The following is a 14,728-nucleotide window of genomic DNA, read 5'->3' on the forward strand; positions in this document are numbered from 1 at the left end:
TTTCCTGCCAGAGGCCCAATTCTGGGCCATATATGGACCTGATAGCCAATGTCATGTCCACACAATTATTACAGCTATGGTTTGCCTCAAGCTACTGGGGTACATGGCAGCATGTGCTTACTGGGGATGTTAAATATTGGTTAATTGAATAGTTGATTAAGCTCATGAGTTCTTATCAGTTAGTCAACTATTCTGTAGTTCCCAAGGATGGGGCCGGCAGCCAGTGCACTCTGGCCCCACTCCCAAGGAGCCCCCTGCCATTCCGTACTGCTACCTCTGTATCAGAGGCAGGAGTGCTGGTGCCCGGTGCGAACTGGTCTACGAGGGGAGCAAGTTTAAATATCAGTTCCCTTTGTGGACTGGTTGCTTGTTGTCTGGCACTGCTGCCTCTGAAACAGAGGCAGCAGCGCAGGCTCGCAGCAGCTTCTGTCCAGGGACAAGCCGGAACTGAGCCAGGCTGCATGCCCGCCTGTCTCCTAATACACTTTAAATGCAGAGCTGCAGAAGGGGTAGGTTCTGGATCCAGCACATACTGGGACTGAGCCGGGCTGCTGGCCAGCCTGCTAAAAAATTTACTGGGGGTGGTGAGAAGTGTGTGCATTCTGTAACATTTGCCTATAACCTTTTGCTTATTGGTTAATCGACTACACCAGTGGTCCCCAACCTTTTGAGGTTGTCGGGCACCAGGGGGCGTGGCCGTTGGCAAGCCAGGCGCCAGGGGACGGGGACACTTGCGTGCCCGGGGGCGGGAGCCCCCCCCCAGCCGCGCGCCCGGGGCCGGCGCTCCCCGCCCCCCCGCCGAGCGCCCCGGGGCCGGCGCCCCCCCCGCCGAGCACCGCGCGCCCGGGGCCAGCGCTCCCCCCCCCCGCCGAGTGCTGCGTGCCCGGCGCTCCCCCCTACCCCTGTCCGCCGAGTGCTGCGCGCCCGGCGCTCCCCCCGCCAAGCACGCTCCCCCCGCAAGTGCCCGTGCGCCATGTGCCCGGGGCCAAGCCAGCCCCGAGCACCTGGCGGGCGCATTGAAATGCCCCCGCGGGCACTGTGTTGGGGACCACGGGACTACACTATTACATCCCTACATGGTTCAATGTGCAAGACTGTGCTTTATGCCCCTCCAGAAGTGGTTAGCATCACTATATTCCCTGAGAAGACACCACTGGGACTCTGTGCACAATGTTTCTCTCTGAGTCTTCGCCTCCCTGGAGGTAGGAGTGCCCTTTGTTACCCCTTATCTGTCTTGAACACATCTGATCTATGGTGGGGAGCAGTGTTTCCTGTAAGCTGAGTGCTTTGGCAATCACCCAGGAGAGAATCAAATGCCCAGCTGATTAGCACAGTGCCCACAAAACAGATATCAGACAGGATCACAAAGCAAAACCAGTTTCTTGCCATTTCAACCAAAAAGGACATTGTCTCAATGACTTGATTACCTGCATCCTGCTTCAAAGGCCTTTTAAGACTTCACTTCAAAGAGAATCCTCTGAACTGTCATTCATGTTTAAATTCGACACTTTACACCCAAATTTGAATAAAGGTGCTAATTATCTTACCCATTATAAAGATAGTTCCCCAATTATCACCTCTATATCATTGGCTCACAGACATTTACCTCCCTCCCATTTCCCCTCTTCCATCCCCCTTCTGTTCTGAAATTTGATTTGTTCTTTTCATATGTGTTCTTTTTTTTTTTAATTGTATCCTTTGGTATATATGGTTGTGACAATTTTCTTCCACTATTTGATCTGAGGAAGTGGGTCTGGCCCACGAAAGCTCATCACCTATTAAACCATCTTGTTAGTCTTTAAAGTGCTACACGGTCCTGTTTTTTGTTTTGCCCACAGCATGTTTGTAGTGGTGGTGGGCATCTGCACATGCCATAGTGTACATAATAAATTTTTTTCCACACATTAATGGGAAAAAACGAGAGGAAATATTGGTGGGGAGCAACAGCTTCAGTGCTCAGGTCATCTAGTTCCAAGACCTTTCCCTGAACATAAATATTAGAGAGCTTAGGCCAGTATACTTAGCTTACTAAGTGTTTCTTCTCCAGATCTCAGGTCATGTGGTTAGATTCCTGACAGACAGTACCACGGCCATGTTCTATAAAAATGAGCAGGGAGGGGATCTGATCTTCGGCTCTTTCTCTGGACGGGGTGTGGGCGGGTTATCCATCTATGGGAATTTTGCATAAAGCACTCCATTTATCTCAAGTAGCCACATGTCCCAAGAGCCTGGAATTTACTTGCATATCACCTAGCCTCCTTGCCTTTAACTGCCCGGATACTGCTTGACTGAACCCAGAAGAACAAGCTTGCTCAGAACTCATCCAGTAGGTCATGCTCAGTAGTAGGTAGCCATCCATCAGGACTACCTATGTGGCCAAATGGAAGCATTTCTCAACATGGGCATATCAGTGAGTTCTTTCTCCATCCAAGTCCTTCCCTTCAGTCTATCTTGGACTACTTGCTCCACTTAAGGTAGTGACCACTGGCCCATGCATATATCAAGGTGTATTTAGCAGCCATCTCCGCTTTCTACCTGCTAGAGAACAGCAAGACCGTGTTCTCCCATGAGATGTCAGTTTCTCATGGGGCTATAGAGGCTGTATCCTTGGGTCTGTAAGCTGATCCCTCCCAGGGGACTTAAACCTGATTGTGTTGAGACTGAGTGGCCCCCTTTCAAACTGCCACTATCGTATCATGTCCACTCTTCTTTTTTCTTAGAATATTACCTTCTTGGTGAAGATCACCTAATTTAGCAAGGTCTCTGAAATCAAGGCTCTTTATATTAGAACTGCCTTATAACAGTGTTTTTCAAGGACAGAGTCCAACTGTGCCTCCAAATCCCTTCAGCCTCTCCTCATAGGTCATGTGCTCCAGCCCCCTAATCATTTTGGTTGCCCTCTGCTGGACTCAATACTCCAGATGTGGCCTCACCAGAGCTAAATAAAGGAGAATTATCACTTCCATAAATCTGCTGGTAATGCTTCTCCTAATGCAACCTAATATGCCATTCACCTTCTTGGCTACAAGGGCACACTCTTGACTCATATCCAACTTCTCATCCACTGTATTGGATGAGGTCCTAGGTCCTTTTCTGCCAAACTGCTACTTAGCCATTCGGTCCCCGTCCTGTAACAATGCTGGGATTCTTTCATCCCAAGTGCAGGAATCTACACTTGTCCTTGTTGAACCTCATCAGATTTCTGTTGGCCCAGTCTTCTAATCTGTCTAGGTCACTCTGTACCCTATCCATGCCCTCCAACGTATCCACCTGTCCCCCTAGGTTAGTGTCATCTGCCAACTTGCTGAGGGGGCAATCCCTCCCCTCATCCAGGTCATTAATAAAGATGTTGAGCAAAACCGGCCCTAGAACCAGTCCTTGGGGCACTCCACTAGAAACCAACCTTCAACCTGACATCAAGCCTTTAATCACTACCAGTTGGGCCTGACAGTCTAGCCATCTTACATTCCATTTATCCAATCCATACTTCCTTAACTTGCTGGCAAGAATATTGCGGGAGACCGTATCAAAAGCTTTGCCAAAGTATATCACATGTACCGACTTCCCCATGTCCACAGACCCAGTTACTTCATCATAGAAGCTAATCAGATTGGTCAGGCATGACTTGGCCTTGGAGAATCCATGTTGACTATTCCTGATCACTTTCCTCTGTTCCAAGTGCTTCAGAATGGATTCCTAACATATTATGTCAAAAGTATTTATAAAACTAGTAAAATATCATGTAATTTTGAGTACGGATGTGAAAGTGTAACCATATACATGGTTAACCGATGAGCCTTGGCTCATCAGTTAACATTCACAGGTACACGTAGGCACCTGGTTCGCATGGGGAGCCAACTTAAAAGTATACTTCCTCTGTGCACTGGCTCCTGGGAAGCCACCAGACACACACACCCCTCGCCATTCTGCTGTCTATGATACAGAGGCAGCAGTGCAGGAAAAGAGGGCAGGCAGGAGTTGGTATGTAAGGGGACCCCACTTCAAAGCCAGCCCCCCCAATTGTACCAGGTTCCAGGGAGTCGCCTGGTGCCCCAAGTGTAACCACTGAAATTTTTAGTGGTTACACAGTTACTTAATTACACACATTTTTGCATCCCTAATTATGAGTTATAATTTAATTTTTTTGGCTAAAGATATAGGAAGTAAAAAATCTGAATCTATAATGGTCATCTGCTACAGAATCTTCTGGAGGGCAAGATAAAACTAAGATACTATATTCATGAGGGAGCTTAAAAATCAATTAAATGCTAAATTATGTGAAGCAAAACTTCATGATCCAGATATGAGAGAATCCAACCAAAAGTGAAGCCATCTTAACTATACTTACAAATTGGGAATAATTGGTTTGAGATGATAATAGGAAAGTTTGCTGCTGTTGGTACTCTGTATAGTAAGGAATGACTTAATCAAACAAGGGTCTGAGATTTCAGGAAATTAAATTATAAATGCTCAAGAAACCTAATGAAGAAAAAAATTACCGAGGATAAAGCTTGTTAGAATGTGGCATAAGGTGAGAGTGGGCAAGCAATCTCTCTCAAAATTGTTGGTCTAGAAAAGCTAGAAATTATTGTCTTAAGACTTTTGTTGTCTCATTGTTTCTCCCTGGTATGCATATGGGTCTCCATCACTGTAGTAGCTGAGAAGCTTATAGTTTTAATATATTCTCACAACGACACTATGAAGTAGGGAAAATACTGTTATCCTCATTCTCCAGATGGAGGACTGAGATTTAGAGGGGTAAATGATTTGCCTAAGGTCACATGGAATGTGTGTGGTGGAGCAGGGAATTGAACTTGGGCACTCCAAATAGTGGATCATCCTTCCTCTCTCAAAAAGTCGTTTTTTTCATGTATTTCATATACTGGGAGGAATAGCGAAGGTGGAGTGAGATATAGATAGGTAATATTCACAGATCTTGAATGTATTTTCCTGGGGAGAGCGCAAAACCCTCCGTGACTGCAATTCCGTTCTTCATATGAAGTTTCAAAGTAGGGATTTTAAAAATCGTGTATTAGGGTAACCATGTAATTGTTGAAAACTTACCTGCCCACTGATGCTTAGAAAAATTACTGAAGTTTGGAGTTGATTAAAGGTACTGTTCCAGAGTTATTGTGTAACGTCCACACAGATGTGCTAGCACAATTATTCCCAACCTTTTTTATAGTGCGGACCAGCAAACTCATTCAAAAACTTTTGGTGGTTTGTAGGAATATAAGCGACTAGTTGACTATCCAATATGCATAAGCTTATCAGATACTCAACTAGTGATGTAACTAGTTGTTTCCCCCACTTGCTGCCTCTATCAGAGAGAAGCAGCAACAAGGGGAGGGGGGAAGGAAGAGCTGGTGCTGGGGAGAAGACAATTGGCACAATGGGAAATGGCGCTAGCAGGGACTGAAGCTGTCTCTGCTCGAGCTGGTTCCGCTGAGGCACCCTTATTGACTAATCAGATAGTCGATGGAAATCCCATCAACTATTCAATTAGTTAATTCATCTAAATTTAACATCCCTAGTGGATCGGCACTGAAGCATTTACATATTCATTATGGTAATGAATTTTAAGCGGTTTCATGTTATTTTACATTACTCCTGTGCGTACTCATAGCCAAAAAATATGCATAGTGCTTTCTTGTCAAAAAAACATTAATGATGGCACAGGAGGGGGCAGGGGGATCTTAACCCTCATGTCAGCAACATCCAGCCAGGGGAAAAAATGAAACTGCAGTGTGCATGCATAAATGAGTGGCTTTTGTGGATTCTGGGCTGATGTGGCTAGGGTGGTCATATGGACTTTATCAGAGGTATAAAGATGGTGAATTCTTGCACTGTAATGCCAATATAATAAAGTGCTCTTCAAATATACAGAATGCAGAGGTTGGGGATAATAAAAATAATGTATAGAGCATGACAAAATCAAGGAAGTGACGTGCTTTTTGGATTCCTTGAACCATGATTTCTCTTGCTTCCTATGCATGAGAAGCATGAATAGAAAACAAATTTTTTTCTCTGAGGAAAAACCAGGCAATAAAAACAGAAGAAATTCTAAGTGGCAGCACTAACAAAACTATTAAAATGTGACTAACGTCTCATTAAGACAGCTTCTAAAAGGTTTTTTAAAAATAATCATTTTCTGTAATACCAGCGTTTGTTTTCTGGCTTACCAGACTCACATTTACTAATGCCAAAATGCACATTCCTGGCCCTGAGCCAGAGTCTGGGAGCTTCTACCCACTGCTTTTTGGGACACTCAAAGTTTCTGCGCACTCAAACCCCTGCCATAAACCACCTGTCACACACACAAATTTCAGATTTCTTGCCTCTATCCAGCTGTTCCTTGGGCCAGAGCAGTTGAAGGAATGTAGGACAGTAGTTAATACAAATAGCTGGCTACAGTCAGAGCTGTAAGGTGATTTATTAACTTTAAAATAAAAAAATATTTCTTTCTGCCTTGAAATGTATGGGAGGAAGAATTGAGACCACAGGAATCCTGCCTGGCTGTTGGACCCAGATGGCCTCTGAACAAGTGAATAGAGAAGAGTTGCAACCAATTTAGAGCTGCATCAGCAGCAAACCCCATGAAGGGTAGCACATACAGTGGTGATTCTCCATTGAAACCCAGGAATCCTTTTCAGTACCCTGACCCACTCCCAGCTGGGAGTTTGTAGACCTTCCCAGAATAATCCCATGGGAAATGGGACCATGTATTGCCAATACCAACCAGCCCAAGGCTCTTACTTTGCCCAAAGTCCCCATGCCGGAGTATGGACGGCTGGACTGGCTGCTGATGAAGACGCCTCCCACAAGGCTTCATAACTTTTGCTAGTGTACAAGACAAAAGTCGCTAGCGGGCAAGCGCAGCCCACAGTCAGTCCAGCCCAGGGGGAGGCAGAGATCTAGGCAGGGGGATTTGGCTGATCTGTCTCTTGGGCAGATAGTCGCTGCAGCACTTTCCAACCAACCAGGAACACTTTGGGGAAAACAGGTTGCAGCCCAGATCAACCAGTGCCTGGTGGTGACCCTCTGGGGCAAGGAAAGAGAGCTGGAAAGGGAGCATAGCAGCCGCCAAAGCTGGAACTGGGACTATGGTTAGTCGGGCCCAGTTGGGACGGCCTTACCGCGGCCCTGGCTCCAGCTGCAGCACGCGCGGCTGCCTGCTGCGCCATTCACCTGCTGCTGCATGGGGAACCTCAGCGGGTGGGACTCATTAGCAGGAAAGGAAGTGGCCTGGCAGTCTGTCACAGCCCAGCAAGGAAGAGTTCATGGACCAGCAGTTGGGAACCATGGTGATAGCTAGATGAGCAGAAGACCTCTTAAACTTGGTCTATCATACTGTGTTTATAAATGTTGCACATAGTATATTGACTATTAGCTGTTGTCATATGCAGGATATCAAAGTGGAGGACGTGTTCTGATCTGGCATTGCAAATTATTCTGTATCAAGCTTGACTGCCTTTGTGGAACCATTTTTTACCTTAACAAGAGCACAACTGACACCTTTCTCCAAGTTGCTTTAATGCTGTTCAGGACAGATTATTATGGTGTGATCAGTTAACTTTTAGCAGGGAGTTGAACTTGATAACATCCTGAGATCTCATCCAAACCCGGTCATCTATGATTCTATGAATTTAAGGCCGTTCAAGTTCACTGGAGCACCAAGTACATATTACTTCATTGATATATCTGATCTCTGCCTATTAGAGGAAGTAGGAATTTGAGTTGAAAATTACTTGAAGTGACAAGTAATGTTTTCCCATGTTTTCCCTTCTGAATCTGAGAAATTTTTGGCAAATATTGCCTCTTACTATGTGTCTAATGCCTAGTACAATAACACTACTATAATACATATAAATAACTTTTATTTGGAGTTAACAATTGATTTTTTTTTCCAGACATAAAGGAAAGATTCACTAACTATGTGCTACTGTTGATAGTATGTCTAAGAAATATGGAACAGTTCTCATGGAATCCAGGTAATGACTGTATTGAAAAACATGTGATTTTTAAATTACACACTTGTTAGTATGTAATTACAATGCTACAAGTTAGGGGTGTTAAATTTAGTTTAGGGATTTCCATAGACTATTTGATTAATCTATAAGGGTGCCTCCACCTTTGAACTGTAGCAAGAACCCTTGCAGGGTTCTTGCTACAGTTCAAAAGCAGAAATCTGTTAGGAAGCTTGGGGCCAGTGGGGGACTGGCCTCATGCTCCCTGCAGTGCCTCAGCCTTTGAAATGTATAAGAGCCCCAGTGGAGCTCTTCTGCATTTCAAAAAGAAGCCCCGCAGGGAACGCAGGACCAGCAGGGAACTCTTCTGCTGGCCCCACACTCCCTGCAGTGCCTGAGCTTTTGAAATGTACAAGAGCTGGGCAGGAGCTCTTGTACATTTCAAAAGCAGAATTTCAGCAAGAGTGGCATGAGTGGAGACTGCTTCAGTTCCACTCTCACTGTTTTCCACTGTGCCTCTACTTCATTTGCCCCCGGTGGAGACAGTGCTGGGGGAAACCAGCTTTTAAGCCGGCTCCTCCCAGCAACAGCTCCGCACCCCCTCCCCCCGCGCTGCCTCTCTCTAATTGCAAGTGGGGGGAGGGGGAGCAACTAGTTGCATCACTAGTTGACTATCGATAAGTTTATGCTTATCGATAGTCAACTAGTCGCTTCCATTCCTACTACAAGTCCGCACACATAGCAGTCATACATACCACTTTCCTCAACATGGCAATCGGAAAGTCAAAAAGCAAGCAATACTCTTACAATCCATGTCCTGTGATCTCAGGTTACAAGACCTGAATTATCTTTAAATTATTTCCAATTTTCTGTGAATGGTGATTCCAATGGAAGCATGTCCCTTTGCGCTGTGAATAAACATTGATGTGTTTTGAAAAGTTATGTTTTTTATTTAATTTCAGAATCTATTAGTTTAAAGAAGTTCTGCTAGAAAAGTGTAATTATTTTCTTATGCTGGCAAGAAAGGAAACAACTATAAAACTGAAAAGTTTCTATCCTGATTTTAATATTAAACTTTAAAGACAACAAATGGTCTAGCAGTGCCTTAAAGACTAACAAAACGTGTAGATGGTATCATGAGCTTTCATGGGTACAACCCACTTCCACTGAACAAGGTGGGATAAAGGGCCTACCCGCGGTAAGGTAGAGGGGCGGGTACCCGCGTGGCCTAGGGGATAGGGCGCCAGCCTAGATCATTCGTTGTTTAGATTTTTTCCAGTTACAGATCAACTCGGCTACCCCTCTGAAGCTTTTTTTTTAAACACTTAATTCAGTTAAACATTGATGATTGTTCTAATGTAGCAGATTGGAAATGTATTTAGTGATGTGGGGCCTGATTTTTTTTTTTTGCCTTTTTTTTTCCTAAGATAAAAAGTGTTTTTAACACATTGGCCTGTGGATTTACCTTAACTAGATAACATGTTTAACTGCAATTGCTTTGTTTACACTTTATTTTTAACGCGATAGCTATCACATGCTAAAAACATACCTTTGTCCTAGTGAAGATCAGACCTTAAAGTGCAGGGTCTAACACAACAGAGCCTGGCCCTTCCTGGGGCCTTTAGATGCTAAGTTAATACAAATAATTCTCCATAGTAGATACTGTGATGGGAATTTATCTCTGCAGGACACTCATTTCTGAGCTAGAAATATGTATCTACATACCACTTCATACCTTTGAAAGTTTGACTGCTGTGCTAAGTAATGATTGTGAGTTTTCTTTACTTGACTTCTAATTTTTTCCTAACCTTCAGATCACCTTTGGGTGTTGTTTCCAGATGTCTGCATGGTCATTGCATCAGAAATTGCAGTGGATATTGTGAAACATGCATTTATAACAAAATTCAATGATATCACAGCAGATGTAGGTATACCATTGGATTTCTAAACATGTTCTAGTTGTGGTTTATCCTGTTTTAAAGATAACTATAGAATAAGATTGAGTCTAATGCAGAAAATATTGTGTATTTTTATTAGTTAAAAAAGCCATTTTATAAAGTTCCAGTAATTATTTTGTTAACAAAGCATTTCTGAGGATGAATTTAATGAACCTGAAACACATCTGCTTCTAAATTCTTAGTTCCAGATCCATAAATTAAACTTGAGACTGTTGTATAACAGCCACAATTCACATAATTTGTAGATCATTTTTGAGGCAGTTGCTAGTTCAAGAAAACATAAAGGTGATGATTATATTTTACATTAGTCTCCCAGAGTATGTACATTTTTCTAAACAAAATGGATTGTGAGATACAATTCATGTTTTAGAAAAATCTATTTCTCTGAGAGTATTGAATATTTCTGTTTCAGTGTATTTGTAAAGATAGAATCTGAGAACAGAAATGTTTTGTCTTTTATTCTATCACTGCTGCTCAATGTGAAGTAGGTTAGTATTGGTTTCCCATTCCTGTAATTTTTTTGGACATATAGTATGATGGCCTTCTTTAATATAGTAGATGAAATTTGTTATGTTAACATGACATATAGACCCTAGACATGCTACATTTGTTTTTGGGCTGCTCTACACTAGAAAATAAGTATCACTCAGCAGTGTGAAGAGCTCACACTTCTGAGTGGTGTATTTAAGCCATTCTCCATAGTGTAGGCTGTGCTAGTTTGACAAGGCAATTCTGTCCACCTAACAATTGTCTTTTTGGGATATGTGGATTACGTTTTCGAATGAGAACCCCTTCCATCAGTTTCAGTAGTGTCTGCACCGAAGCACTACTGCAGCAATGTTTAGCCCTGGTCTACACTCAGACCTTATTCCAAAATAACACCCCCACCCCGCTGAGTTGAATATATAAGCAGTGCGTCCAAATTACCAAGCCTGTTGTTTCGAACTAACGATTTTCAGAATTCAGACTCTATACTTCTGCTTTTCACGAGGCATAACGCTAATTCTGAAATAGTAATTTAGAAATAACAATAGTGTGGATGCTCCAGTGCCACTAAATTGAATTTATTGGCCTCCGGGAGGCCTCTTCCAGCTCCCCAGAGTGCTTCCTGGGTCTCTGAGTCTGAGGTAGCATGGCCACATTAATGGAGCCAGCCTCTGACTGTTTTAAATGTTTCCCCATAGTGGAGGCACGCTAATTTGAATTAGTTAAATTGAGAGTTCTTAAGTCGAATTTAGTAATTTTTAAATAGTTTCCTAGTGTAGACATGGCCTTAAAGTGCAGACAAGCCATTAGAAACTGATAGGTGGATTCACACACTCTTTGTAAATTTGAGAGATGTATCAGAATTTTCTTCTCATGCTACCTTAATCCCCTTTTCAAGAAACGAGGACAAAACTTGGAAGTGCTATCACTTTCAGTATCTTCCTAAAATAACTACAATATATGGTGTAGAAATACGTTTAATAGATGCACTTAATAAGCTCCCTTATGCCAGAGGCATTTATGCATGTCCCACTTTCATGTAAAGAGTACAGAAAATAGGAATAATGAAATGATAGCCAGAAATACATTTCAGTGTTTTGAATCAGTTATACCATCTTGCAACGTTTATTATTTAACACTCTTCTTTACCATATTACATATAGATTCTAAAGATTTATAGCCATTGGATATAATTTTCAGAGGTGCTGAGAAATCTGCAGTGTTAATTGAAGTTTTCTGGAGCAGCAGATAGTCAGCTCCTTTATCCTTAAAATAACTTAGTTATCCTGAGTATCCGAAAATATTGTCGAAGTAGTCTTCCTGTTTCCCTTCCCAGCTGCCCGATATACTATTTTTATGGGATCATTTAGGTCAGAATATGATTACAAGTTCAGTTATTTGTTTCACTAGGGTCTAATGCTTTCATGCAGATTCTAATACGAACTGTAAAAATCATAGTGCCTTCAAACTACAGTACATTCTTTTTACTTTGTGCTATTGATCTTGACTCAAAAAGATCTGCAATTAGTATTAATATCATACAGATTCTTATGTTATGGTGCTGCTGTTCATTTACAATAATTTTAGCCAATATCTGACATTTTCATAGTGTCTTTATAAAGATATCCCTAAAACTGGGTGTGTGTTTCGCTCTGTGTGTATGGTCATCAAAAAGTGCATGGCACTATCATTTAGCAGGATGAAGAAATGCATCACAACACATAACAAAAGAAAATGAAGGGCACTATATCAAAGTGACGTTCTTGAAGACGTTTTGGGTAGGCAGAATGGCTGGATGCACAAAAGGGGTTAGATATCTAAGTTCCAGTTTCAGGACCTCTGCAATGCACAAAGCTCCCACTAAATCCTGTAGGTACCTTAATTTATCTGGCACCTATATTTTTGCTGTAAAGTTTTTTGTAAATTTTAAGTTTCTCCCCTTGAATGTGCACACTGCAGTCCCACTCTAGATCTTTCTCTCACCAAAGCCCCAGAGCAGTTTTCAAGAGAAGATAGGCAGTTGGCCACCAAAGTCATATGTGGGTCCCAGTCTAATAGGCATCTTCTGAGCTCTCCTGCTGGACTGGTGCCTCAGGTGAGTGTATATAAAACAGACCAGGATGGGGAACAGGGGAACTTTTGGCCCAGTTGTTGGGGCAGTCACCCGGGATGTGGGGACTCCTGTCTTAATACCCCCTTTCCACCTGAGAGGTAGAAGGGATTTGAACATGGATCTGCCATCTCTTAGGTGAGTGCTCTAACCATTGGACTGTAGCATATTCTGATGTGAAGTGCCATCAGTCTCTCTTGTTGAAGCTGTTGCACTATTGTGTGTGTATATATAAATAAATAAAATTCATTGGTGCAGGGGACTAGATTCTTTGTCTTCCACAACCTGGATGAGTTGTCTTCCACATCCTGGATGAGTTTTCTAACTACTAACCTATAGAGTCCTTTTCATGCTGCTTCTCTCTTTCTCATGTGCGTGAAAAGAGAAAATAATTAGTTATCCAGAATGAAACAAACATCTATCCTGCTGAAGCTAACTACTTTTTTGCATCCAAGCCAATATATGGAATTTGGCCAGAACATTCATTCCTAAAACCTCTTGCAGTTATCCCACATAGGTTTTAATAGCTGTGTTAATCATTTTCGCAAAATATAAGTAGACTATTGGCATAACACAGAAAATAGCATATTAATCTAAAATCCAAAAGTTAATGATATACTGTAAGTGTGCATTTTAATTTAGTAATCTAATTGTATCATGCACTGTTGTGTATTTTAGAAAATTGGCTTCTTTTTGCTCAGGTGTATACAATAGTTGTCCTTAACTGTACAGTAATATATTTCCACAAAAGGGTAAGATTGAGTGTATGAGTTCTTCCACAAGCCTTATAAAACCTTTTTACTGATGAAAATATTTTCCAGTGAAATCCAGTTTCTGCTGTAAATTATGATTTCATGTAAATTAATTGCATATCCAATGTACTGGATTTTTTTTCCCAGGTCTACAGTGAGTACAGAGCCAGCCTGGCATTTGACCTTGTTAGCAGTCGACAGAAAAATGTAAGAGTGAAAATAACTGTTTTATTAACTGTTGTCATTGTTTTCAATACAGCAAATGACAATCCTAACATATTTAGAAGACTTTCTCCCATACCACTGAAATTATAATCTGCTATTGTGTACATACGAAATGAGTATTGCACCATTATTTAGTCACAGAACTTCTGTTCAGTTTGTTTCTTTCAGTAAATTGTCTTGGATTTTTAAAAGCAAACTATGCTAGTGCAAGTTCTTTGATAGTCATAACAAAAACCTTATTATATTTATACTAATTGCCACTGTAAGTATGTGGTATGTTGTAAGTAAACTGGCTAAACCAACTGAAGTGTTTTCCTGAGCTAATTTTGAACTCCTTGCAGCCTTTCATAAAATAGATCTACTTTTTCCTTCCCATTTAATTTCAAATATGGTAGGTCACCAAAGTACGTTATCTGTACAACATTCATTGGTAATTTTTCTACCACAATATGAATTGCATTTGCAAATCCCATGTGCCAAGCTTGTTACTCCTTTCAACATCGATCTGCAGAAGCAATACATTCAGAGAACTACAATTAGTGAGAAGCAAATCTTCCTTTATCAAGCTTATGAATGAATAAGCATAATCAAAGATCTTTCAAACCTTGTCATGTAAATTAGCCCTTCTTGTCCCTGGAATAATAATGGAATTTTCATATTATTTGGTGGTTTGAGGAAAATGAGTATGATATGATATAACTGTTCAGTATCAGAGAATTTTCAGCACCACATGAGAATTCTCAGGCAAAGTAGACTACTTTTATAGTGCCAATAAGAACAGAGCTTTTAGTTGTTTTGCTTAAAAAGAAGTAGAGGGAGGTGTTTTCTTGAGCCTAATTACAGAAGAATTTGGAATAACTATTTAAATTGCCGCTTTGGATAATCACTTCTTCTTTTGCAGTGTGGATTTTTGCATGTTATATTTAGAGATCAAAACCAAATTGATAACAAAAATATCTAAGTGAAGTGGCAGTAGTGCACTTTTGAAATGCTTTGGCATAGTTTGAGGTATAATTTCCTAATTGCTCTTGATTTAGAACTCTGGCTAATTTTAGCAGTCATATTAGTATTGATTGTATTCACACACAAACAGCTCTTCATTGCCTATCCATGTAGATTTCTGTGAAAGCAGTTGTTTATCAGTTTTAATTGTGGCTTCTTTATCAATGTTATATATGTGTTAGTTCCTCGAATGTGTGCCAAGTCAAAATAATCTTGTTCTAGTCCATA

At 41.5% G+C, this 14,728-nt stretch overlaps 1 protein-coding gene across 6 annotated transcripts in view; it reads left to right on the top strand.

The window, feature by feature from the left end:
* The window catches only part of TAPT1 (transmembrane anterior posterior transformation 1), an 88,996-nt gene that overhangs the window by 60,654 nt on the left and 13,614 nt on the right, over positions 1-14,728 (top strand). For all 6 annotated transcript variants that reach the window (XM_075930687.1, XM_006136982.4, XM_075930686.1 and 3 more), the window contains 3 exons: positions 7,911-7,991; positions 9,782-9,891; positions 13,421-13,480. In XM_075930687.1, coding sequence (XP_075786802.1) covers positions 7,911-7,991; positions 9,782-9,891; positions 13,421-13,480 — 251 coding nt within the window. The remainder of the gene's footprint in view (positions 1-7,910; positions 7,992-9,781; positions 9,892-13,420; positions 13,481-14,728) is intronic.

This window comes from Pelodiscus sinensis, chromosome 5 (genome assembly GCF_049634645.1).
Source record: "Pelodiscus sinensis isolate JC-2024 chromosome 5, ASM4963464v1, whole genome shotgun sequence".
In the NCBI taxonomy this organism is placed as follows: Eukaryota; Metazoa; Chordata; order Testudines; family Trionychidae; genus Pelodiscus; species Pelodiscus sinensis.